At 50.6% G+C, this 22,379-nt stretch overlaps 2 protein-coding genes across 3 annotated transcripts in view; one reads left to right on the top strand and one right to left on the bottom strand.

Annotated features, from left to right (window-relative positions):
* Window positions 1-6,492, top strand: part of Ncoa3 (nuclear receptor coactivator 3) — an 88,451-nt gene extending 81,959 nt beyond the window's left edge. For both annotated transcript variants that reach the window (XM_013352190.2, XM_026787230.1), the window contains 5 exons: window positions 839-928; window positions 1,605-1,824; window positions 2,410-2,584; window positions 3,006-3,147; window positions 3,416-6,492. In XM_013352190.2, the coding sequence (XP_013207644.1) occupies window positions 839-928; window positions 1,605-1,824; window positions 2,410-2,584; window positions 3,006-3,147; window positions 3,416-3,427 (639 nt within the window). In that variant the 3' untranslated portion in view covers window positions 3,428-6,492. The remainder of the gene's footprint in view (window positions 1-838; window positions 929-1,604; window positions 1,825-2,409; window positions 2,585-3,005; window positions 3,148-3,415) is intronic.
* Window positions 6,493-6,963: 471 nt separating this feature from the next.
* The window catches only part of Sulf2 (sulfatase 2), an 85,696-nt gene continuing 70,280 nt past the window's right edge, over window positions 6,964-22,379 (bottom strand). Inside the window, exons 7-21 of the mRNA XM_005363130.3 lie at window positions 20,430-20,605; window positions 19,197-19,325; window positions 17,985-18,041; window positions 17,258-17,387; window positions 16,039-16,240; window positions 15,028-15,256; window positions 14,835-14,931; window positions 14,328-14,422; window positions 13,334-13,393; window positions 12,705-12,874; window positions 12,342-12,484; window positions 10,864-10,987; window positions 9,057-9,090; window positions 8,782-8,835; window positions 6,964-7,867 (exon numbers count right to left, since the gene is read on the bottom strand). Coding sequence (XP_005363187.1) covers window positions 7,837-7,867; window positions 8,782-8,835; window positions 9,057-9,090; window positions 10,864-10,987; window positions 12,342-12,484; window positions 12,705-12,874; window positions 13,334-13,393; window positions 14,328-14,422; window positions 14,835-14,931; window positions 15,028-15,256; window positions 16,039-16,240; window positions 17,258-17,387; window positions 17,985-18,041; window positions 19,197-19,325; window positions 20,430-20,605 — 1,731 coding nt within the window. The 3' untranslated portion in view covers window positions 6,964-7,836. The remainder of the gene's footprint in view (window positions 7,868-8,781; window positions 8,836-9,056; window positions 9,091-10,863; window positions 10,988-12,341; window positions 12,485-12,704; window positions 12,875-13,333; window positions 13,394-14,327; window positions 14,423-14,834; window positions 14,932-15,027; window positions 15,257-16,038; window positions 16,241-17,257; window positions 17,388-17,984; window positions 18,042-19,196; window positions 19,326-20,429; window positions 20,606-22,379) is intronic.

The following is a 22,379-nucleotide window of genomic DNA, read 5'->3' as shown; positions in this document are numbered from 1 at the left end:
TCTGAAAAATCTCACTCATGCACATACACCCACATGCAGACATACTTAAAATAATAAATATTTAAAAAGAATTAATATTCCAACTAGAACTTCCATTTCTTCCTGATTGTTTCCTTAATCCCTAATTTTTTTTTAAATTCCCAGTTGTTTTAAAACATAATTGTTTCAAAACATAACTGGCTGCAGAAACTGTAAGTGCGGATAAGTGTGCTTATTACATCTGGTGGCACTAGACCTTGAGTAGATAAGTGGCTGAGTCCAGTGGGCCGGAGCCAGGGTACAGATGTTCCTGAAGTGAGTTTCTCCCTACTAAATGCTCACTAGTATCTGGTCAAGTTAGTTCTTTGTCTGGACGAGGCCTGGAGAAACCTGACACGGTCCCTTGAGCTCCTGTCACAGTGCTGCTCCAGCTCACACTGCTAGCTCTTTGGCTTTTGCCCCAGGGCCGAACAAGCTTTCTTCCACACTTAGGCAAGGACTTGTCAGCATTTCTCATTTACTTTATTTTTAATAACGTGTGTGTGCGTGCGCGTAAAAACATACACGTGCCTGCGGAGGCCAGAGGTGTGGAACCCCTGGAGCTGGAGGTAGCAGCGACTGAGAACCACCATGTCAGTGTTGTGAAAGGAGCCTGGCTGGTCCCCGGGGTGGACAGTGTGTGCTCTGAGCTGCTGACTGTATCTCTTCTGCAGAGTGCAAACAAACCAGTTGAGTTTAGATGTGGCTGGCTTCCCAGCTCAGTATGTTTGGAGAGATCATCTCACTGGGTGGTGCTAACAGTTGGTAAAGCTGATTGGGGCTCATTAACACTTGACCCTACTAACTTCTTTCTGTTCAGTTTTTGAATCAGAGCCGGCAGGCACTTGAGATGAAAATGGAAAACCCTACTGGTGGTGCTGCTGTGATGAGGCCCATGATGCAGCCCCAGGTAAGTTCCTGGCCAAGGGTGGGCCACTCCAGTCCATTATTGGGGTGGCTTCTGCCTAGTCTTCAGTCCATGGCTAAATGAGAATTATCTGAAGTTCGTGTAGGGATTCGTTCTATATACTTTCTCTTTTTTAGAAAAAGTTATTTTCTGTTTATGAGTATGTTCCCTTCATGGCTGTGCATCATGTGCATGCCCAATGCCTTTGGCGGCCAGAGGAGGATGTGACATCTTCTGGGACTGGAATTACAGGTGGTTGTGAGTGGTCATGTGGGTGCTGGGAATTGAACCCAGGTCCTTGGAAGAACAGCCAGTGCTCTTAGCCTCTAAGCCGTCTCACTAGCCCCTATACTTATTCTCCTTTGTTAGTAGTCAGGGGTTGGGGAGAAGGGATTCCTTCATTAAAATCACCAGTAAAATCACCCAGATTGAGTCCCTTTGTGATGAGTTGCTATATTGTAAGCTAACCACTGGACTTTTTGGGAATGTGTAATCGCTTCTGATCCTAGATAGTGAGGATGTGCTTACTGGGCAACATTTAGAAGCCACAGTTATGAGATTTTTGATAATTTTCTTATTCCTTTAATTACAGAGAAGACACTGGGTGCCTTTTCTCTGACAGCTCGTGTGTTGAGTGGCACTGTGTGAAACTGACTGGTTCTCTTGTATGGTCTCGCAGCAGGCTTTTTTTAATGCTCAGATGGCTGCCCAGCAAAAACGAGAACTGATGAACCATCACCTGCAGCAGCAGAGAATGGCGATGATGATGTCACAGCCACAGCCTCAGGCCTTCAGCCCACCTCCCAACGTCACCGCTTCCCCTAGCATGGATGGGGTTTTGGCAGGATCAGCAATGCCACAAGCTCCCCCGCAGCAGTTTCCATATCCAACAAATTATGGTAAACCTGGCATTTTGTGCCTTTTCCCAAGTAACGCTACTGAGGTTACAAACTCTACTGGGTCTGTTGTGTTTGAAAAATAGACTGTTCACTCCATCTTAGGAGGAAACAGAGCTGCTGTGTATAGTAACGGGGAGAGCGAGTGTATTCTCCAGCACCCCTCCATCATGTCCCAGGGAAGAATGCTGTGTCATCTCTGGACAGTCTTACTATGAGGATAGAGCCCATACGTGGGCTTCAGTCTCTTCTCAGTGACTTGAGTGCCTACCATTATACTAAGCACGCTGTGCTTCAGTCCTGCCTTTGGGAGAAACTGGGATAAAGGGCCCTATCGGGAGAGTACCAGTTCCAGTGTGCAGTCCTGTCCTCTGGGAAGGAGTCTGTCTCACAGGAGGTCATGAAGCAGATGACATCTTTTTTTACTAAACCCATGACTTTGTCATCTTAATGAGAAGCAAGACCACCAGAGCAGCTACTTGTAGCTGTGTCCCTTCTTCACCATCCTCTGCCACCCACGGTGATTCTAGGATGCTGAGATCCCAAGGGTGCAGCACTTGAACACTGATTCTTATTTATGTCTTCAAGGAATGGGACAACCACCAGATCCAGCCTTTGGTCGCGTGTCTAGTCCTCCTAGTGCAATGATGTCATCAAGAATGGGGCCTTCCCAGAATGCCATGGTGCAGCATCCTCAGACTGCACCCATGTATCAGTCCTCAGAGATGAAGGGGTGGCCATCAGGGAACCTGGCCAGAAGCAGGTAAAGAGCGCTTATCTTTACACCCTAGCGCTGGAGGCATGGACTGTTTCTCAGTCACACTTAGGCCGGAGAGATCACGAGGCTTGGCTTACTTCGGGTTGGTTGCTTTATCCCATGCCCATATCTGTGAGCAAGCTGAGTCCTAACAGCTCCTCAGGCCAGGAGTGGTGGCACTCACCCAGCACTCAGGTGACAGAGGCAGGAGGATCTCTGAGTTTGAGGTCACACAGGGAACCAGAGGTATCAATGAGATCCTGTCTCAAGCACCACCACCACCAAGACAAAACAAGAACCATACGTTCTTTCTCTGATGTTTTCTGCTTAGGCAGAGGGACATCTGACATCTGTGATAGTCTGTGTGCCCTGTAGTCTGGATTGATTTGGAAGCAGTATTACATCCCCCCCCCTTTTTTTTTTGCAGCTCCTTTCCCCAGCAGCAGTTTGCTCCCCAGGGGACCCCTGCAGCATACAACATGGTGCACATGAACAACAGTGGTGGCCACCTGGGGCAGATGAACATGACCCCCATGCCCATGTCTGGCATGCCCATGGGTCCTGAGCAGGTATGGGTATCTACTCTTAACTCTCCAAAAAGGTTTTCCTTCTCTGTTTAGACCCAGAACCCTGCCAAGGTGGTCTGTGTACTTAACTCGGATATATAAGTTACACAAATTACAGTTTTGAAAAGCATTTGGTTTGAAGGTCCTGGGTTATTTATTAGGTATTTGTGTTGGATTCCAAAGATTCTAAAGAACCAGTCACAGCGGTGCCTGGCAGAGTGTGTGATGAGGGATGGTTTCCCGCTGTGCTGACTGTTTTCTCTGTTAACAGAAATACTGCTGACATCTCCCTGCTGGGACCAATAAGGACATCCCTCACTGCACAGGCTCATCAGGGGTAACGAGTCACTGTCTAGGTGGCCAGCTTGACCACCAAGGTGTTCCGAGTGCTGTCATTTGAGCAGAACTGGGTCCCAAGCTGAAGTGCACTGTCTACCTGATGCCCTGCCTCTGTGTGGCATGGTGTTCTGCCTCATGGGGACGTGATTCTGGAGACAGGAATTTCGTAAGCACCGCTCTCCTGTGTCACTTCCTCCTGCCTCACCAGCCAAAGTCTTCACATAAATCTAGGTGGCTAGGGTTTCTATCCTGTAGCACTGGGTGAGGAGCACAGTCTGCCTTTCCGTGTTTGTCACCGAGTAGTAGCTCTGTGTCGCTCTTCTGTCCAGTGGAACCCGTGTTCCTGTGCTCTTGTCCTTTACAGTGTGGTCCCTAGAGTCTGTCGTCTTAGGTTTCTCTTGATGAGGTCCCAATACCCTGTAATTCTCAAGGATTTGTCATTGCTGTTAAATGGCTTTGCAGAAGGGAAAATGAGATGACAATATTTAATTTTCCCGTGCTAATGTGCAGCCAAGTGCACTTTACTTAAGAAATCGTGGAGAAATGCAATATTCCCAAGGGCGTGAGGAATGGTGAGCCACATTCCTGGTTTTTGTCTGCACTAATCTGTTAGGACAAGAACATGTTTGTTTTTTGTTTGTTTGTTGTTTTCTTCCAAGTACTGGTGTCACCCTTTGCCTATATGGTAGAGCAATAATGCTTTGAAATAAACTTGTGAAACCCAAGGCCAGGTACTGCACTCTGAATCAGAAGCTCGCAGTGTTTCTGTGAATAGGTTTCCTTTTTGTAAATATGATCTTTTAAGATACTGTATTATGTAAAAATATGTACATACCTTTTTTTTGTAGGTCACAGCAGCTCATTTTTACAGAGTTTGTGAAGCTAAATATTTAACATTGTCGATTTCTGTGAACTCCATGCAGTGAGGCTACAAGCGAGTAGACATCCTGAAGGCCAAGCCTGGGGAGGACGGGCGGCCGCAGCTTTCCTGCCTCACCCTAAGAGTGAAGGCCTCACTCTTCAGTCTCCTAATCCTAAGACTTTTTAAAGTGATCATTTGTTTAGATGTAGGCATTTAAAATTTTAAAAATTTCTTTACCAGAGAACTACGCACTTTGTTAATTTTGGGGAAAGAATAGATACGGGGAAATGAGCTTTTAAAAACAACCCAAGAATTGGAAGAAAAAAAAAAGCAAATTGAATTTTTTTTTTTCATTTTTAAGCTGTCCGTAAATTAAATGATAATAGTTTCAGACAACTTGAGTATGCAGCCCATTCATCTTTGAAGAGTGATTTTTGGTTGCTGGGGCTCTGCTCAGCTCTCCCATTGTTCTGCTCAATGGGCTCTCTCTCTACCTCTGCACCAGGATGCTGAGTCAGAATCAGGCCCTGCCCGTGCTGTTGAGTCAGAGGGTGGGCCTTGGCCCTCGCTAGCCCTTCCCCGCCACTTCTCTTGCCTCTTCTTGGCACCTGTTCTAGCAGTTTGGAGTAGGGGAAAACCAAATTTAATGCCCTTTATTTGGGTTTGCTTAGGTTCAAACAATGAAGTGAAATTCGATTCCTAGACTGTGACTGGCTTTCAGGTATCTCTGCCAGCCCGGTGTCATTTTCTGAGAGCCAGTTACTTTTTAAAAGCCACGCATATAGCCACTTGTATCCCTGAAGAGAGCTTCACCCCACTCTGTCTCTGAACAAGTGAAGCTTACATTTCCAGAGCCATCTCAAGGATGGACTTGGCTTTCCAGCGTGTTAGGTCATGATGGGAGTCCCCCCTGTGACTGACCTACTGCCCTGGATTGTAAATCTGTAAGCTTCCACTGTGTCTCTGTGCTTCGCGGGTGACTCTCTGAGCTGGGCTGCTGTGGCTGAGACGTCCTTGCTTAGACTATGTAGCCCACAGTGGTGCTCCTGTCTCTTCTAAAGACACTTAAGATCCAACTTTGATTCTTTCCTCAGCACCCCAATGCCAGGCTAACTGGCTGGCACCCCTTTTTTGTATGGGGAAAATGGAAGTTTATTATGTTTATATCATATTTTCTACTTATTTTTATTGGTGCAGATTCAAAATTCTGATTTTCTTTTAATAGTCTTTGGGATAATTTGTTTTTACCTGAATTGCCCTTTTAGTCTTTTTGGATCATTCTCTTTGTACTCCTGTTGCCTACCTCGCCTCCCCCTCCTCCCTGGCCCCTCCTTAAATCTAAGTGTCTCTTGGGCAAACAGTATAAGTTATCTTTCCATCTGCTTTTATGATGTGGGACATTTCCAGTACCTACTTTTTTTGCTGAATCCAAAGATATATAAATAAAAAATATATTTTATGAAGATCAAATGATATTAAGGAAACATGTTTCTTCAAAAATAAATGAAGCTGTCTTGTTGGTATTAGACCGCTTTCTCTCTGAACTGTGCCCGGTCATTAGCAGCCCTACTCCGTTCATCAGGATTAAATGCTGAGCGGAGCTGGGGGTGTGTAGCAGTGGGTACTGCAGAAGATAATGGCTTCACAGCCTAGATGTTTTCTTGAGGCAGATGCAGCTGGACCATCGTGAGGGTTGCCAGTTGCCCACATGCCAGTCCAGGCCCTTTCTATCTGAGGAGGGAGGCCGTGAATTGTTCCCAAGTGGGGTGTTACAGGAGCAAGTCTCTAGGCTAGCTGCACCTGTGATCCTGCCATGAAGCAACAGGGGGTGTTCCCACCTCCAGTGCGGATGACTTAAAAGCAGGGCATTGTTCTGTTTTGTTCTTGCTTCCCCCCTTTTCCTTTCCTTTGAATATATGGAGTTTTGAAGAAGATGAAGTGTTGTTCCAAGAGCAGTAAATTCTCAGGAAGTGACACCACTGAGAACAAATTTGGGTTTAATCAAGTTTATGTTGTGCCACCTAGAAGGGAGCCATTCTTTACCCTGCAAGGAATCGAAACCACCTGGGTGACTCAGTTGGAGTGAGCTTTGGATGCCTTGCTGACTGTCTGGATGCTCTTGTAAATAAAGGTTTCTATTTAAACCTCAGCCTAAGCATGCTGTTCCTCTCCTCCAGTGCCCGGGTCAGGGGTGAAAGAGGGTGAAGGAATAAGGACACTCGTGTGTCTGTGAGGTCAAAAACAGGCCTTTCAAAGCATTTGAAAACCATTTAGACAAACACAAGTGCCCTCTGCTGAGACATGGGGTGGGTTGACCTTTCCACCTCTACCCACCCTAGCTTTCTGGCAGTCACGTGGACCGGATCACCCTACTTGGTTTAACAAAGGGTTGGATGAGTGCAGGCCTTGTTGCTGAGAAACAGACCTCCAGATGCCCCAGAGCTGGTGGACTTACCTGTGCAGCCCCGTGAAGCATGGTAGCTTTAATATTAATGTGCAACCCTCTGCTTCTCCAAAGCCCTTGCAGTTGAAGGTGCACCCTTCGCAGAGGCACCAGCAGTATCCTGAACGCTTAAAGTAAAAAAAATAAATAAATAAAAGACAGCAAAAAGAAAAGTCCCAACATAACCTTTTACAAAAATTCAAAGATTTTTTTCATACCAGTAGCTAGTCATTGGCTGGGGGTATGAACACTGTAAAATGGTGCTTATACTACAAAATTTCTTTACAAATACAATGTCATTAAAACACAGGACACACATCAGCTTTGGGTGTTCAGTACCTTAGAAAATGTGAATTCTGGGCTGGATAACAAAGGAATGGATCCTGGGTGGGAACAGAAATGTCCACAAGCTCGAGGGATTTTTGTTGACACTGGCCACAGAGCGTTTATTGACACCACGACTCTTGAGAATGGGATTTTGTATTAGTGAGATTCCCCTAAAGTCCCTGTGTTGGTTACATGTGAGCAGTCACATATGTACAGTGAAGGCAGCTTCAGAGGCAGCGGGTCATCCGGCCAGGTGAATGGGGCTGCTTTTGTGCTATTGACTCATGGCCAGACTGCCTTGCCGGCAGCACCCGGGGTTGCCCATGTTCGTGCTTTCTCCAAAGAATAAGAAGGTTAAAACAAGATTGTTTTCTTATACGACTTACAAAAAAAAAAAATCCCAGCAACTTTCATCCCTGGAGGAGATCCATGGAAATCAGTCCTGTTGTCCGTCCTAGCCTCCGAGAGGGCTGACAGATTCCAGACGTGAGAATGTTTGTTTTCTGAGCAGCTGGTGAAGTTCAATCCAAAGCAAAGCAGGGCAAAAAAAAAATGGGCCCGGGGAAGTCTGGGCGCAGTCCTCAAGGATTTCATGTCCCAAGAGAGCAGGCCCTGCCTCCTGTCAGGCCTCCCAGTTCCAGCACTGGGAATCATGTGTTTTTCGCACAGCCTGGACAGCCACACAAGGCCTCTGGTTTTGGAGGTTCCTCTCTATGGCCGCTTAACCTTCCCAGCCTTCCCAAAGCTGTCCCCTGCGGAACAAAACACACTTCTCAGCCTTTGGTTGCCATGCTGTTCAGATTTTAAATCAGCCCTACACTGCAAAGTTTGGTTGAGGGGTGTGGCTGATGGACAGGAGTGTTGGCCATGAGGAAGGAATTGTTCTACCCGGTTGCCTCACGGTTAATGGCTCACTTAGCCACTCAGTGGACATTTGTTAAGGGTCTGGGTAGAAATGTGGCTAAGGATTTGAGATGCATGTTCTGGAAGCTGGCCCATTACTGTCCTTGTGAAGCCGCAGAGATTGACATGCATGAGGAGGGCCAGGGTGGGTCACTGCAGAGGGGAGTGGACAAGTGAGCTGTCAGTCTTAAAGCCAACTCTCACATTTGCATTTTGGGGAGAATCCGGCAAGCTATATCCACACCCCCTGGGGACCAATTGGCTGCCACTAGACTTGAGGTTCTCCACATGGCCCGTGACAGCCACTCTGCTGAGAAGGGTTTACACTGCAGCCACGGCCTTCAAGGTGTCTGTCACTGTAGCCCTGACTCAGTTCTCAACACTGCCATAGCTCAGCCATGCAGATTACTACAGAGAACAGCAGCCTATTAGGATTAGCTGTTAATTTTAAGTTATGAAATATATTCGCATTATCTTACAGAAGAAACAGCTATTACTTTGTCCCCTCTGAGTATGGGAACAGAGGGCAATGAAGATGCTGCATGCATGAAGAACAGCCCCAGAGAGAGGAAACAACAGCCCCAGAGAGAGGAAACAAGGCCGGGATGGCGTTTGTCTACCATTCATGCCTAGCATGAATGACTCCTGGCTTCAACCCCTAGTACTGGGAAAACACACACACAAACAAAACAACAGCAACAAAACCAGAAACTAGCAAGTCAGAACCAACTCTGCCTGTCTGCAGACTGATTCTTCAACTCACAGTGATTTGGAAGAAGGTCTCTTCATTTCTGGCCATTTTCGACGCTGAAACTGCCTGCATTTTTCAGGTGCCAAAAGGAAGATCTGTGTTAACTATCACTAAGATTGTATCGTTGTGCCCCCCCCCCCCCGCGCCCCAACCCCCGAACTGTGCAGAGATGCTGTCTGAGGTGACACTTCGGTAGACAGTTTCTCAATAGATACAACCATAAAAAAAAAAAAAAAGAGGTCAAGATAGGGAGACTTAGCCCAAACTTAAGTAACAAAACCAAATACCTGTATTGCTCATAGCTTCCTCCATCTTTGAGTCCTAAGTGAGAGATGGACAGAACAGGAACCGTTTAAGGTAAAATGGTACAAGCATCAGCAGGCTTTATGACTGCTAAGGAAGACAGGTAAACCACCTTTGGCTTGTCACAAATGCCAGTGCCAGGATGTCACTAGTGTCCCTTGCTCAGGTAGAGTGGGTGAATGATGAAAACCCCTTTAGTATTCCAGATGGCCTTGTAGATACTGCCCCCCATTGACCTCACTTAGCCTTCATTCTCAATGGCCTTAGTGGGGAAGTAGACACAGGTGTGGGTCCTACTGCCGCACAAGACTCACTGGCTGTGGGTACGTGGGTGAGGGACCCCTATGCTTGCACTCTGAATTCCTGAGGATATGAGGACCTGAGCATGTGTCAGTCACTGGGTTCACGTTGCTTACTTCTGAGCTGGGGCTAGGATCGCCTCAGAATTCCCAGGCATCACAGTACTTAGATGAGACTGCATGACCACCACCAAGTAGAAGCAAGTATCTGGGTAGGGTCAGGTGTCTCCTGCCACCACTGTAGCCACTCTGGACCTCCCCACATCATAACGCAGACTGGGACATCTGGGTCTGTCTTCTCCACTTCCCTCTTTCCCGATGGGAATCTGAGGCCTCTCAGGACAAACAGATGACAAAGGGTTCTGAGGTGGTTCCCTCTACACTTGGCGGTGGCTAATAAGCACATGACATCCTTCTGATGGTTTCCGTCTTCACGCATCCAGCTGGCACCCTGAACTTAGAGCTGCTGACTTTGCTCTCTTCCCACCCCTCCACAAACCCAGGAGTAGCCTGTATCTCCCCCTCTTCTGTCACCTCCACATCATCCCCATGTCGTGTGGCCCTTAGTCCATTATCCTCCCTCATACTGAGTCACAGCCCCAATTCTCCGTGGATAAAGTGGCTAACTGTTATCTGCTGCTCTTTACCGGATCCAGCTTCACCCTCTACTTAGTAATCACTGTCTTTTCTTTTAAATGTTGACTTTCACTGCCCAAATTTAAACCCTCCCATCAGCTCCCGAAACCATCTCAATTAAAGTCTAAACCTTTCTCCGTGACCTGCAAAGCCTGTACAGGATGACTGGCTGACCCTGCATGTCACATGTCACTCCACCACCACACTGGGCTTGTTTATGTCCCTCCTACTTCTCAGCTTCCCGTGTTTCCTCAACAGATGACTGCTTCCTCTACAGTGGTCACCCTTGATCTATCACAGAGCCCCAATGATCCTGTCTCCCTCCGCTCAAGCCAAAGCCTTCCTGTATGGACCCTGGGCTCTGAGCAGAATGCCAGCTTCACATCTCACGCATACATTTGCTTCCTTAACTCACAGGGTTACATTCTGCGTAGATAGTGAACAAAAGTTTGTGTCTAGTATCAATGGTAAAGGCTCTCAGCTCTTGGGAAGCACAGCCCCATGAAAGCCAGAAGGTGTTTTTTTTTTTTTAAATATTTATTTATTTATTATGGATACAATATTCTGTTTGCATATATGCCTACAGGCTAGAAGAGGGCACCAGACCCCATTACAGATGGTTGTGAGCCACCATGTGGTTGCTGGGAATCGAACTCAGGTCCTTTGGAAGAGCACGCAATGCTCTTAACCGCTGAGCCATCTCTCCAGCCCCCGCCAGAAGGTGTTTATAGCCTTCCCCATCCTTTGTCTAGACTTAGAAGAGACTTGGACCCTTCCCTGTGATTCTGGGCTCACTTTTGGGTCAGACACGACCTAAGCTCTTCTCTGCAGGTTCCGCACTGGGACCCCTACTCACCCAGGTCCATGTTTCGGGTCCGGGGGTTGCACTGCTTGTAACCTTTGCAGCTTCTCAGCTCCATGAGCTGCACGTGCAGTTGATTGAGGACATCCCTGTCCAGCGTGTTCACTGCGTTCATCAGCTGGTGGGAAAGGGTGGCTGTTAATAGGGAAGGTCCTGGGACCCTGCAGTGGTATTTCACTTGTATTCTAATAAATAAAACTCGCCTGGAGGTCAGTGTAAAGCAGACACACTAGTCAGCCATACAGGCCAGGCAGTGGTGGCATACACCTTTAATCCAGTAGCCACACTAGTTAGGCTGGGTGGTGCACTTTAATCCCAGCACTAGAGAGGAATATAAGACGGGAGGAGACTGGAACTCACTCTCATTCAGGCTGAAGATTTCATTGAGGTAAGAGCTCTGGTGGCTTGGCTGCTTTGCTTTTCTGATCTTCAGGCTGAACCCCAATATCTGTCTCTGGGTTTTTATTGTTTGTGCTACGGGACCTCCTACCTCCATCTCCTCTTCAAACCAGGGCACTTAACTCAGGTGGGCTGGGAGCAGAGGCGCTATGGGTGTACTGTCTACACTCACTCTCCACTTCTGCAAGAGCCACCGTGTGGAGGAGTGAGATGAAGGGTCAGATCCTCTCTGCCAGGTCTGCTTCGGGGGACGGGAAATGGAGAAGACAGGCTATGTCCATATCCTTAACCTTGAAATTCTGGAGCTGCTCACTAGGTGTCTAGAGCTTTCCCATTAGCTGGGAGAGAACCTTCTAAGCCTTGTTTGTAAGCCTGCTCTTGTTCCCCCCCATGGGAAAGCAGCCACTAGGTACAAAGGTGGGTCAGGGGTGTGGAGGCCTTGCCTAGTATGATCACTGACTGACATTGTCTGGCGCTCTCATTGGTAAAATATGGACGGGCTGAGCCTATCAGAAGGAAGACTGCCAGGCTGTGGCTACTGAAGTCACTTTGCATGAAGATGCTTCAGGCTTTTTGAATGCGGTTGAACAGTTGGACATTCCAGAGGCTACTCTCCCAAACAGCTAAGACGGAAAGTTCTGGTTCCCAGATGCCCTGTGGCTTGTGCTTATCTCATGTGGCTCGGAGCCATTTCAATCATATCTGTGCCTAGGTTGTTTGCCATAGGAAAAGAAGGCACAGAGCTTCCCTCAAGTGGATGCCAGGTGGGAGGGTTGCTTGCTAGCAGTCTGTGCCAGGCCAGAGCGTCCTGACCCTGTAGCTCCATTGCTCTAAGGGTCCACGGAAGTGCCTGCTGAGCCTTGTGTGTAGCCAAGGGCGAGGGAAAAGCTGTACCATAGATCAGAGCGAGGGTAATGGAGGGAGACACATGTTGACTCCCCAGAGTCTCAGACTCCACGTGGCCTTGGAACTCACTCTTCCCATCTTAGGGACCTGGTGGAACCTCTCTGCCCTTCTGAGGGAGACTGTGTGCCATGCGCTCCCACCTCCCCATCTCTCTGGCGCATCTGTACCTGGTAAGGGTCTGTACTGAGGTCAAAGTATTCTATGAAGCCAGTCGCGAATTCACAGAAGAGGAAGTTGTGGGTCTCGTTGATGGTCCTCAAGCACCAGTATGTGTTATTGTTGGCGCTGGTGCAGGCACAGAAGGGCCCCACTGTGGAAGGAAGGAAGCAAGCATGTTCCAAGTGTGTCCGCAGAAACACGAGTCTGTCAGCTTCCCTGAGCCAGTCTCTCAAATGCCAAGCGACAGGCTGATAACCAGGCACAGGTTTCTAAGACACCTCCAGGGTCCAGAAGTTTTGCCCTCTGAAGCCTGGGGAAGGTAGGTGGCTATCTACAGGCCTCCCGTCCCCCGCGTGCCCCCGCTTGCTCACGCGTCCAGAGAGGCGCGGTCTGCCAGTGGTGGTTGTCGTGGGTGAAGCACGTGAGGCCTGGCATGCTGCACGTGTCATTGTTCTGCAGCCGCTTGAGTAGCTTGCGCAGTTTCTTCTTCCGTTTCTGCTCCCGCAGCAGCCACACCTTGTCCTTCTCCTGCAGTCCTTTCCTGGCGGGGGGGGGGGGCACAGAGGACCACTCACACTTAGGACCCATACGGGATCAATGACCCCCAGCTTTGTGGTCCACCCTCGGGGTTGGGCAGTTATCAAGGACTCTAAGCCCCACTGTCGACCCCCAGGGTCTTTCTCCTCCCATAGCCTCCTTCAGGCCCCCTGCAGCCTGTGAAATGAGGTGGCTGTCAGGATCCCTGCTCATACACACCATGAGTGCACAGTGCTTAGTGTGGCTGCAGCACCATAACTAGCCACAGTGGGGCTCCAGAGGTCTTTGCATGGACCTGGGGCCAGCCTCTCCAAGGACTACACAGACCTCACCTCCTTCTAAGCTAAGGGGAAGGGTGAAGCTAAGGGGGCCTTCTGTCTTTTCCATATTGGGTTTTAGCTACAGGCGGGAGCTGTCTCTGAGAGCCGCACACCTTACCCCTGTGGTCGGTCCCTACCCTTACCTGAAAGGGTGCAGGCTGGAGCCTTTGTGCTTGAGGCGGCCTTTGTGCTGGGTGTGGTAACTGCAACAGACACCCCACCCCCCCAAAATAAATAAACAAACAAAACCCCAAGAGTCAGGAGCCTTGCAGTGCAGAACACCCTGGCAAGTATGCAACGGGGTTCCTGGGCTCCCCTATGCCCTTCTCTCATGTAGTAGGACTACACTCCCCAGCATGCCAGCTCCACACTTGTCTTGGATGCCCCAGGCTAGACCATACATGGCCAGAGTGGGTATAATTGAATCCAGACTGGAAGCTGAGCCGCGCTTCAGGTGGTCTCAGCCTTGACCTCGAAAGAGCACTTCCCAGTAAGACGCGTACCGAATGCTTAGAAGGGGATCTTGGGAACCTGAGTTTTCAAAGCCCTACAAGTCAGCTCAGGTGTTCAGAGCAGTATGCCTACTTCAGTTTAAATCGAGTAAAATTCTCACAAAAAAAAAATTTAGCTGGGAGTGGGTGGTGGTAGAGGTGGCACACACCATTAACCCAGCGCTCTGGAGACAGGCTGGCACATTGCTGAGTCTGAGGCCTGATCCTGGACAGCCAGGGTAAAGTAAAATTCTGGCGTCACATTCGCCAGTCATGTGTGTGCTATGATCACCACACTGGACAGTGACCGCAGATAGGATCTTTCCATGTGGGACGTTCTCACAGGCAGAGCCTGAGTGGTAGCAGGGACCTCGAGTCCCTCAGCCCACAAGTTCCCAAAGGCAGTGAGGAGACGCAGTGTCCCTGCCTGAGCCAGCTGTTCAAGGCAAGACCCCGCCTCCTGTTAGAGCTGCCACCAGAGAGAGTTATCATTGACTCCTTAATCTTGACAGGCAAGGATGCAATTGAAAAGCAACGAAAGGGGCTGGGAAGGAGAGGGGAGTTAGTGTTTGCAGGGGTGTGTGTGTGTGTGTGTGTGTGTGTGTGTGTGTGTGTGTATCCTGTGCTACCCTGCCCGCTGACACACCTGAGTTTATGGCAGTCACATTCTTCTGGCCGCTTCTTCTTCAGGTGACCTCTGACCTCTCGCAGGTTCTTAATTTTGTTCTGCAGGGTTTCAATCTGAGGGGGCAACAGGAGAAGAACTAGAAATCACGGGGCAACGGTGGTGGCAAGGGTACAGCCACGCCTACACTCGTGCTTCTGCCTGGATAAGAGGGTTCCCCTTCCCCTCAGCTAGGGTCCCCTGAAGGACCAGAGGGGACAATCAGCGGAGCCCACCAAGGCTGTAGAAAAGACGAACTCTATCAGGACATCTTGCGGGTCTAATGTATGACAGGCCTCAGCCAGCTAATTCTGGGTTGGCCCTGTGGCTGGCTATCAGATCCTGGAACTCAGATTCCCATTATGGGGTCATGGATTTGGGGGTGGAAGTGGGAACCATCTTCTTCTCGTGGCCAGGTCTCCCTGCCCTCCCTATGGATGCTGCTACGGAGCCTGTGGCACCCAATTGTGCTTCCCCTGGTTGCCGAACCTCATGGTCGATGTGCAGCTTGTGGTCTTTCCAAGCCTGCAGGGACTTGTACAGGTCTAAGTCACACTGGACTGTGTCGTTCTCGAGGATGTAGCACCTGTTCAAGGGGGAGGGGTCAAGAGTGGCCCTGAGGGGTGGAGAAGGGCCCAGCCTGCCCCTGTTCCCTTTGGGCAACCTCCACCTGGGCTCTCACCGATGGGTCACTTTAATGGGATTGGGGGCGGAATTGTCTGGAAGACCGCCAGTACCACTGAAGCTGCCACTGTCCTTGTCATCCTGGTCTTCTGGGGCCCCTGGCCAGTGCCGCTTGGTAAGGTTCCGGGGCTGGGGCACGCTGTCCAAGCCTACGTGGTATACCTCACCATCCACCTCAATGGCCACGGAACGGATGGAGCGGTTACGAGCATAGCTGGTCTTGTACTCTGTGGATATCGGGAGGGGACAGGTTAGAGAGGCTGGGGACAGGCTAGCCAGGTATCTTGGCCATGGGTCTTCAAGTGACCAGAGGGTTTCGGGAGAGCTAGTGAGACAGGTTTGTGGGTAAAGACACTTCCACCCGGGGCTGACATCTGAGTCCATCCATCTCCAGGCCCTCCCTACCCCTACCCTTCCCCCTCCCAGGCAGTAAAAAGAGAGAGTTGACTCTTGCAAGATGCCCTCTTTCCACTCATATGGGCCACAGGTGCATTCTGGGAGCAGGTGAGTCTGCCAGTGTGGACTCTGAAAGCAGACTGTCCACATGGTCTGATGGCTTGCCCCTCAAGTTACGTCTAGACCTGACTACTTCCTCCTTTGACACAATGGCCTGTCCATGCCACCCGGCTTTTTGTCTGACCCTCAGCTGTCTGTTTCTCTCACCTTTAGAGTGGCCATGTGAGGGAGATTTGAGACCATGAAATTGACCACCTCATCTCTGCCCTCTCCAGACCACAGGGTCCCATCTGGAAGGAGACACCCATCCTAGAGTGTCCGGCTGGCCCCATGTGCTTGGCCTTGGTCTCTTGTCCACACTTGTAGCCTCCTAGTGGCTATCCTATTACTGCTGCTCTCTTGAATGATGGCTTGGGAGAGACCTGGCTGTGTCCCTTTCTCTGAGGACACACCCAGGCTTGGAGACAAGTGTCTGTGGAATTGTTTGAAGTTTACATGGCCCCAGGCCCTGGCTGCTTCTCCTGCCTAGTTTGGCCAGGCCTGTGACACTTACTTTTCTTAAAGAGTTTGCGGCGTCCAGCCAGGCCCAGTTTGTAGTCTCCGCCACCGTCACAGCTGCAGGCCTCGCGGCTCTGCCCGTAGTACTTGGGCACCAGGTTGGAGATGGCTCTGCCGCCGCCGCCACCAAACCGCGTGGGGCCCTTACACTTGTGCAGCTTCAGCGTCCCGGAAGCATCTTCCACACACTGCCACTTCTGTGGGACACAGCAGGGCTTCAGGCACCCGGGGCCCCGGGGAACCTGCTTAACATACCCACCTCTCCTCTCCCTGCCCATGCTTAGCTTGGCAAATGTCATACCCTTGCCACCTCCAAGGGCCTGCTCCTGTCTTCACACATAGCTGGACCTGCCATTGCATGCAGCGAGACAGTCCTGGTGTGGCTGCTCCTGTCTGCCTAACGCCTGCCCTCACCGTGGCCCTGTAGTCCTCTTTCAGGTCATGTCACTCCCATTTAAAACCTTCCCAGGCCTGATCTTTAAGTCCCAGGCTGGTAATCCCGGTATAGTCTGCCCGGATCTCCTTCCCTGCTGGCCTTGCTCTTTCTCAGCCCCACACTCTTTTTCGGCACACCCGTGTGTCCCGCACCCCCGCCTTGAGAGAAAACACAGGTCGGGATCCTTGCCCCGGGTCACACGGCTGGGGGGAACTGTCACTGTGATACTTAGCCCCATGTCTTGTTCACTCTGCCCTCTCCCCCACCAATCTGCTCTGCTGGCTGCCAGAGTCTATTGTGTCAGAGCTTCCTGCTGCCCTCGTGCCCCTGGAGGTGGGCCAGGGGAGCCCCACTCCTGCTCACACCACATGCCCACAGGCTCTCTTATCTCACCCCGTCCTTCCCATCTCCCTACGCTCTGTGGCTCGTGCCCAGTGAACTGTCGCACCTCACAGCCCATTTTGGAAAAGCTTCCTTTGGGCTCTCTGAACACCAGCCCTTGCTCTCCCTGGAGACCACCTGGATTACAATTGTTATATTAAAACAAAAAATCTTGAAGGTCATTACCTAATCCCCCTGTAAATGGCAAGACAGGCACAAAAAGGACAGCACAGAAGCCAGCAGGAAGGCAATGCTGTTCGCCATCAGCCTGCCTGCTGGTCTTTCCCTCATGCAAGGTCACACACTCAGAGGACACTGCTTCTCTGACAGGGATCAGAGACTCCAGGTAACCAAGGAACCACACCCTAGAGGCCCAGGGGGTTGCGGGCCATCTCACCTGCCCCAGCTGCTCACAAGCTGTCTGGTACTCGGCGCGCTGGCATAGGTCCTTCACACGCTGGTACTTGGGCAGGAAGTTCTCCTCCTGGGCATCCACTTTGTCACTGTCTCTCTTGTGGAGCAGTTTGCTGAGGGAGATGAGGGGCTGGCTGAACTAGGGGATCCCTGGGACGACTTGTGCTAGCCTAGACCGCAAGCCCCACTCAGCTCTGTGGGGACCTACAGTGGAGGACGTATGTCTAGCTGCTGAGAGCACATGGGTTTTAAATTTATTTGTGTATTCTTTATTTATGAACGCTCTGCATGGATATCTTTGTGTCAGAAGACGGCATCAGAACCTAGTATAGATGGTTGTGAGCCACCATGTGGTTGCTGGGAGTTGAACTCAGGACCTCTGGAAGGGCAGCCAGTGCTCTTAACCTCTGAGCCATCTCTCCAGCCCCACACTGAGATTTTAATGGGAAGTCTCTAGAAGCGGTTCATTCCAGATGGATTGAATTGGGATAAATGAACAAGGAAGACACCATGTAGGCTCTGCCAAATAGGTTGGGGGGCGGACACATGGGGCCTTCAGTTAGAGTTCTGCATCAGTCACCCGATCATGACTGGGACTTTAGACATACAGCCCGAGTCACCCAGTCACCAGCATAGCATCAATGTGACCCCTCCAGTCTTGCGGCTGCAGGAGCTCCTAGCAGGGCCCGACCTCCCTGCCCCGCACTCACCCTCTCTCCACCAGGAAGGAGTCTCGCCAGACCCTCAGCTTCTTTTTCAAGTGGAACCTAGGAAACAAGCAGGTCCAGCCCTGTCCACAGGTGCCCCAGGCCCCAGGGCTGTGGCAGTCATTGTGATTGACCAGTGAGACACTGGGAAAGGTCCCCACACCCCGTGCCCACACCCCGTGGGCAGGGCCACTTCTCCAAGATGTATTTCTGAATGCCTCTCTGGGGTTGGTTGAAGTCGCCCGGTTGTGTATGTGTGTGTGTGTGTGTGAGTTTCCCAGGAGCCTAGGCCCCCAAATGCTGGCAGAGACAGCACTCCCCAGTCTGGGCTAATAAATATCTGTAGAGGGCCATTCCTTCTGACCCATTAGGGTCAGGTTTCTGTACACGGCCTGTGTGTATAATGCATGCTGTCTTCTCCATTTCATAGGTGGGGGCATTGAGAAACAACATTCTACTCTGTCCCCCAATTCTCAGGTAGTCTCAGAGTGTGCCCCACACTCTGCACGTGTATTTCACACCCTTCCAGCTCTCTCAATCGGAGAATGTATCTCCTTTCAGGGCAGCCAAAGGTTGGGCCCTCTGGGAAGAAAGCCAGGGCAAGGCTCAGGGCATGGCGACCTGTTAGCCAGCAGGCAGTTTCAGTCCTGACCGCCAGGGGTCGCTCCTGCCTTTCTGGTCCCTCATCTCAGCCCATCTTTCCTTCCACTTTTTTTTTTTTTTTTTTTTTTTTGTTCACTGCTGCTTCCTTCTGCAGCCCAGGACACCTGGAACATGTTCCTGTCAGTCACACCACCCATCACCAGGGCCATAAAAGCCACAGTCGTGGAGACAAAGAGTCTGAATTCTTGGCTATCATCTTACCTCTCTAGGACTCAGATAATGTAAGTCCCTTTTGCTGGGGGACTATGGGAGCAAACTTGCTGGGATCCCCGGGCACATAACACGGTCCCCATGCCCCTGTGATCACACAGTGGCTACTGGTACTTCAGCCTTTCCCACCATTTTAACTTTGGAAGGGTCCTCAACTCCAGATGGGAGGATAAAATCCCAGAGAGGGTTGATCCTTTGCTATCTCATGCGTTAGCGTGAGGGCACCTAGGTCCTTAGTTAGGTCCTGATGCTAGTGGCCTTTCCAGTTCCCCGTGGTTTGGCTGAGTTCACATTGGCCAGGGAGTCCCCTCCTTCCCTGGGTCTGTCCTGCGCCCTTCTCACCGGTTCATTGGCCGCTCTGAGTCCAATAGCTTGAGGATAGACTTCCCATCCATGTCTGCGGGGATGTCCAGCCCGGCGATATCCAGTATGGTGGGGGCCAGGTCAATGTTGAGGACGATGTGAGGATTCCTGGGGACAGGGATTGGAAACTTGGCCACCTGGAGGATAGCTTGGTTTGGAACAGAGACAGCTGGAGGTGAAGAGGGAGGAACATCTGCGGGAGAGGAAGCTCCCATCACGCCACCCCAACCTTCACAGAGGGGAGTTCCAGCTGAAATCATCCTTTGTTACCAAGGTGCTGAGCTGACAAGGTTACCTGCCCTAAGGCCACCCCCTGTGCCTCTAGGGCAAATACCCAACCCTTGTAGATTCCCGCTGTCTGGGAATGCATAGTCTGGCCCCTAAGCTTGCCATCCTCCACCCAGAATGATCTTCCCCTAGACAGCTAAGTGGTGCTGATCTTCCCTTCCCCCGCTCCCGGGATCACATCTTAGCCAACGACTGCTGGACAACCCACTCAGTGGCCATCCATGTGAGAATGCCCAGCCTAGCCCATGGCTAGCTGGCGGGGTGGCAGAGGGATGGGGTATGAGGACAGGTGTTTAGCTCCGTCTTACTGGAGTTTTCTTTCGTGTCCACCCCTTGCTGGCTTTGAAGGCGTGTCGAGGGTTGCTGTGCAAGCCCCGTCCTCTGCACACACCTGGTGTCCTTGATGTCCCCCCCACCTCAGCTGTTACAGGGACGACGCCCCCACGATTACCAACCCTTCTTCCATCTCTGCCTCCCGCTAGCATCTCTGCTGCAGGCTGCCATCTCAAAGGTTAAGTCAAGGAGAATGGCTGAGGCCCATGGCCCACGTGACCCTTGAGGAAAGAGTGGAAGGCAGATGGATGGCTTGCTCTGCACTGCTACCAGGAGCAGCTCAGCTGATAATAGCTCTGGGCTCAAGCCTGAGGTTTCTCCCCAGCAGCCACCAGACCAGCTGGGGTGGAGATCAAGCTCTTCTCAGGCATCGGCGACACCCAGCCTCTGGTATTCCCTGGCACAAAACCCCACCTCGCTGCTTTTCACAACAGCACAGAGCTCCTGGCTTGTGTGGCTGGCTCAGCTGTTCTGGAATTGTGTCCCTGGGGGAGTGTGGCTCGGACTTGGGCTAAGCTCTCGAGCCAAGCAGAATCCAAGGTCTCCCTGCGAGCCTGGGACCCGGGGTACAGGTGTAGGTGACAGACTTACAGAGAGCCGGCCTCCACGTTGGGGCCCCTCACATAGAACGGGACCCTGATGTCGAACTCATAGGGCATGGACTTGCCCTTCACCAGGCCAAACTGGCCAATGTGGTAGCCGTGGTCGGCGGTGTACACGATGTAAGTGTTATCCAGCTCGCCAGTCTCCACCAGCATGTCGTAAATCTGCAGCAGAGGCTAGAGGTGAGGTGTCTGGCCACCCAAGGGGCAAGGGACTGGAGCCTTCCGGTCTCATCATCCCTCCCATCCTCTCTCTGCCCTCCGTGCCTTGGGGCAAATCCACTTTTCCGAGAGGCCTCTGGGACTGTTTGGGAGCTCACTTCCCCCCCACACTTAGGGTCAATTTCCTCTCATCTGTAGACAGTCCTCACACTACAATGGAAGCACCACAGGGTGGGAGTCTTGCTGTGTGTAGGGGGGTCTTGCTATTTTGTTCCCTGGCAGCGGGGACCCTCTTGCACTGATCCTCAATAAATGACGATGGATGGATGGATGGATGGATGGATGGATGGATGGATGGATGGATAAAGCTAGGTATGACCAGGGCAGGAGTCTGTGACCTGAAACGGAGCTGTTGCATAGGACTTTCTGTGATGGTGGCTGAGTGAGGGTCTGCGCTGCCCAGCGTGGCTATGGAACACACAAACTAAGTCTGGTGTGACCAAAAAATGGTATTTAAATTTTATAGTACTTTTTAAAAGGATTTGTTTATTTATTTTTTATGTATACAGTGTTCTGCCTGCATGTATGCCTACAGGCCAGAAGAGGGCACCAGATCTCATTACAGATGGTTGTGAACCACCATGCGGTTGCTGAGAATTGAACTCAGGACCTCTGGAAGAACAGCCAGTGCTCTTAACCTCTGAGCCATCTCTCTAGCCTCAATTTTATAGTATTTTAATTAATTTAAATTTAGATTGCTATGGATTCCTAGTGTGTGAGTTGCTATCCCACACAATGGAGTATGATTCAATAAAAGGTGTGTGTGTATGTGTGTGTACAAGTACATTCTAGCATTTCAGTTTGTGTGTGTGTGTGTGTGTGTGTGTATATAAGTAAGTCAAATGAGAATTTTTAGAGTCAGATCTCTCTATTATGAGAATTTTTAGAGTCAGATCTCTCTATTCTGTGGGTCCTGGGGATTCTGATATATGCTTTACTATAGGTAAGCCTTGGGGATAAAAAGCCAGTCCCCCCTCCTGAGTGCTGGGATTAAAGGTGTGTGCCACCACCACCCCACATAAAAGGCCATATTTTGTATAATCCAATTGCACGACAAGTCCAGAGTAACAAAGAGCTTAGCACCTGCTGAGACTGGGGGTTACTGGAGGTTATAGAAGGGGGTTACAGTGTTGATGGTTCTAGAACCCAGAGTAAATGGGAATTCTGAGGGCTGTGGACACGGCTTAATTGGGTAGAGTGCTTTCCCAGCATGCACAAGGCCCTGAGTTCAATCCCTAGCAGCACATAAACCACGTGGTGCACACCTGGAATCCCAGCACTTGGGAGGCAGAGGCAGGAGGGCCAGGGGTTCAAGGTCATCCTCAGAGAGCACTAGGCCATTCTGAGTAACAGGAGATGGTCTTAAAAACAGAAGCAAACGAGCTCCCAGCTCCCACGGCAGGGCGCACACAAAGCAGCCATGGCACTGTGCACACTGAGCACCCACGGCACTGTGCACTTCAGCTGGGCGAACCACATGGTGCACGAGTACTGAGTGCACAGCTCAGTAAAGCTGCTGAGATTATAAGCGGTTTCTCCTTCTTTTGTTAAAGAGACGGAAGTAGCTGGGCATGGTGGCTTTTATTTGAAATTCCAGAACTCAGGAGGCTCTATGGGTGAGAGGCCAGTTTAGCTACTCACTGAGTTCTAGGACAGCCTGGTTATACAGAATGAGACCCTATTCAAAAAAATTATTACTATTATTATTATTATTATT

The sequence above is a fragment of the Microtus ochrogaster genome, linkage group LG8 (genome assembly GCF_000317375.1).
Source record: "Microtus ochrogaster isolate Prairie Vole_2 linkage group LG8, MicOch1.0, whole genome shotgun sequence".
NCBI classification, from domain to species: Eukaryota; Metazoa; Chordata; class Mammalia; order Rodentia; family Cricetidae; genus Microtus; species Microtus ochrogaster.
This window is presented reverse-complemented; position numbering and strand designations above follow the sequence as displayed.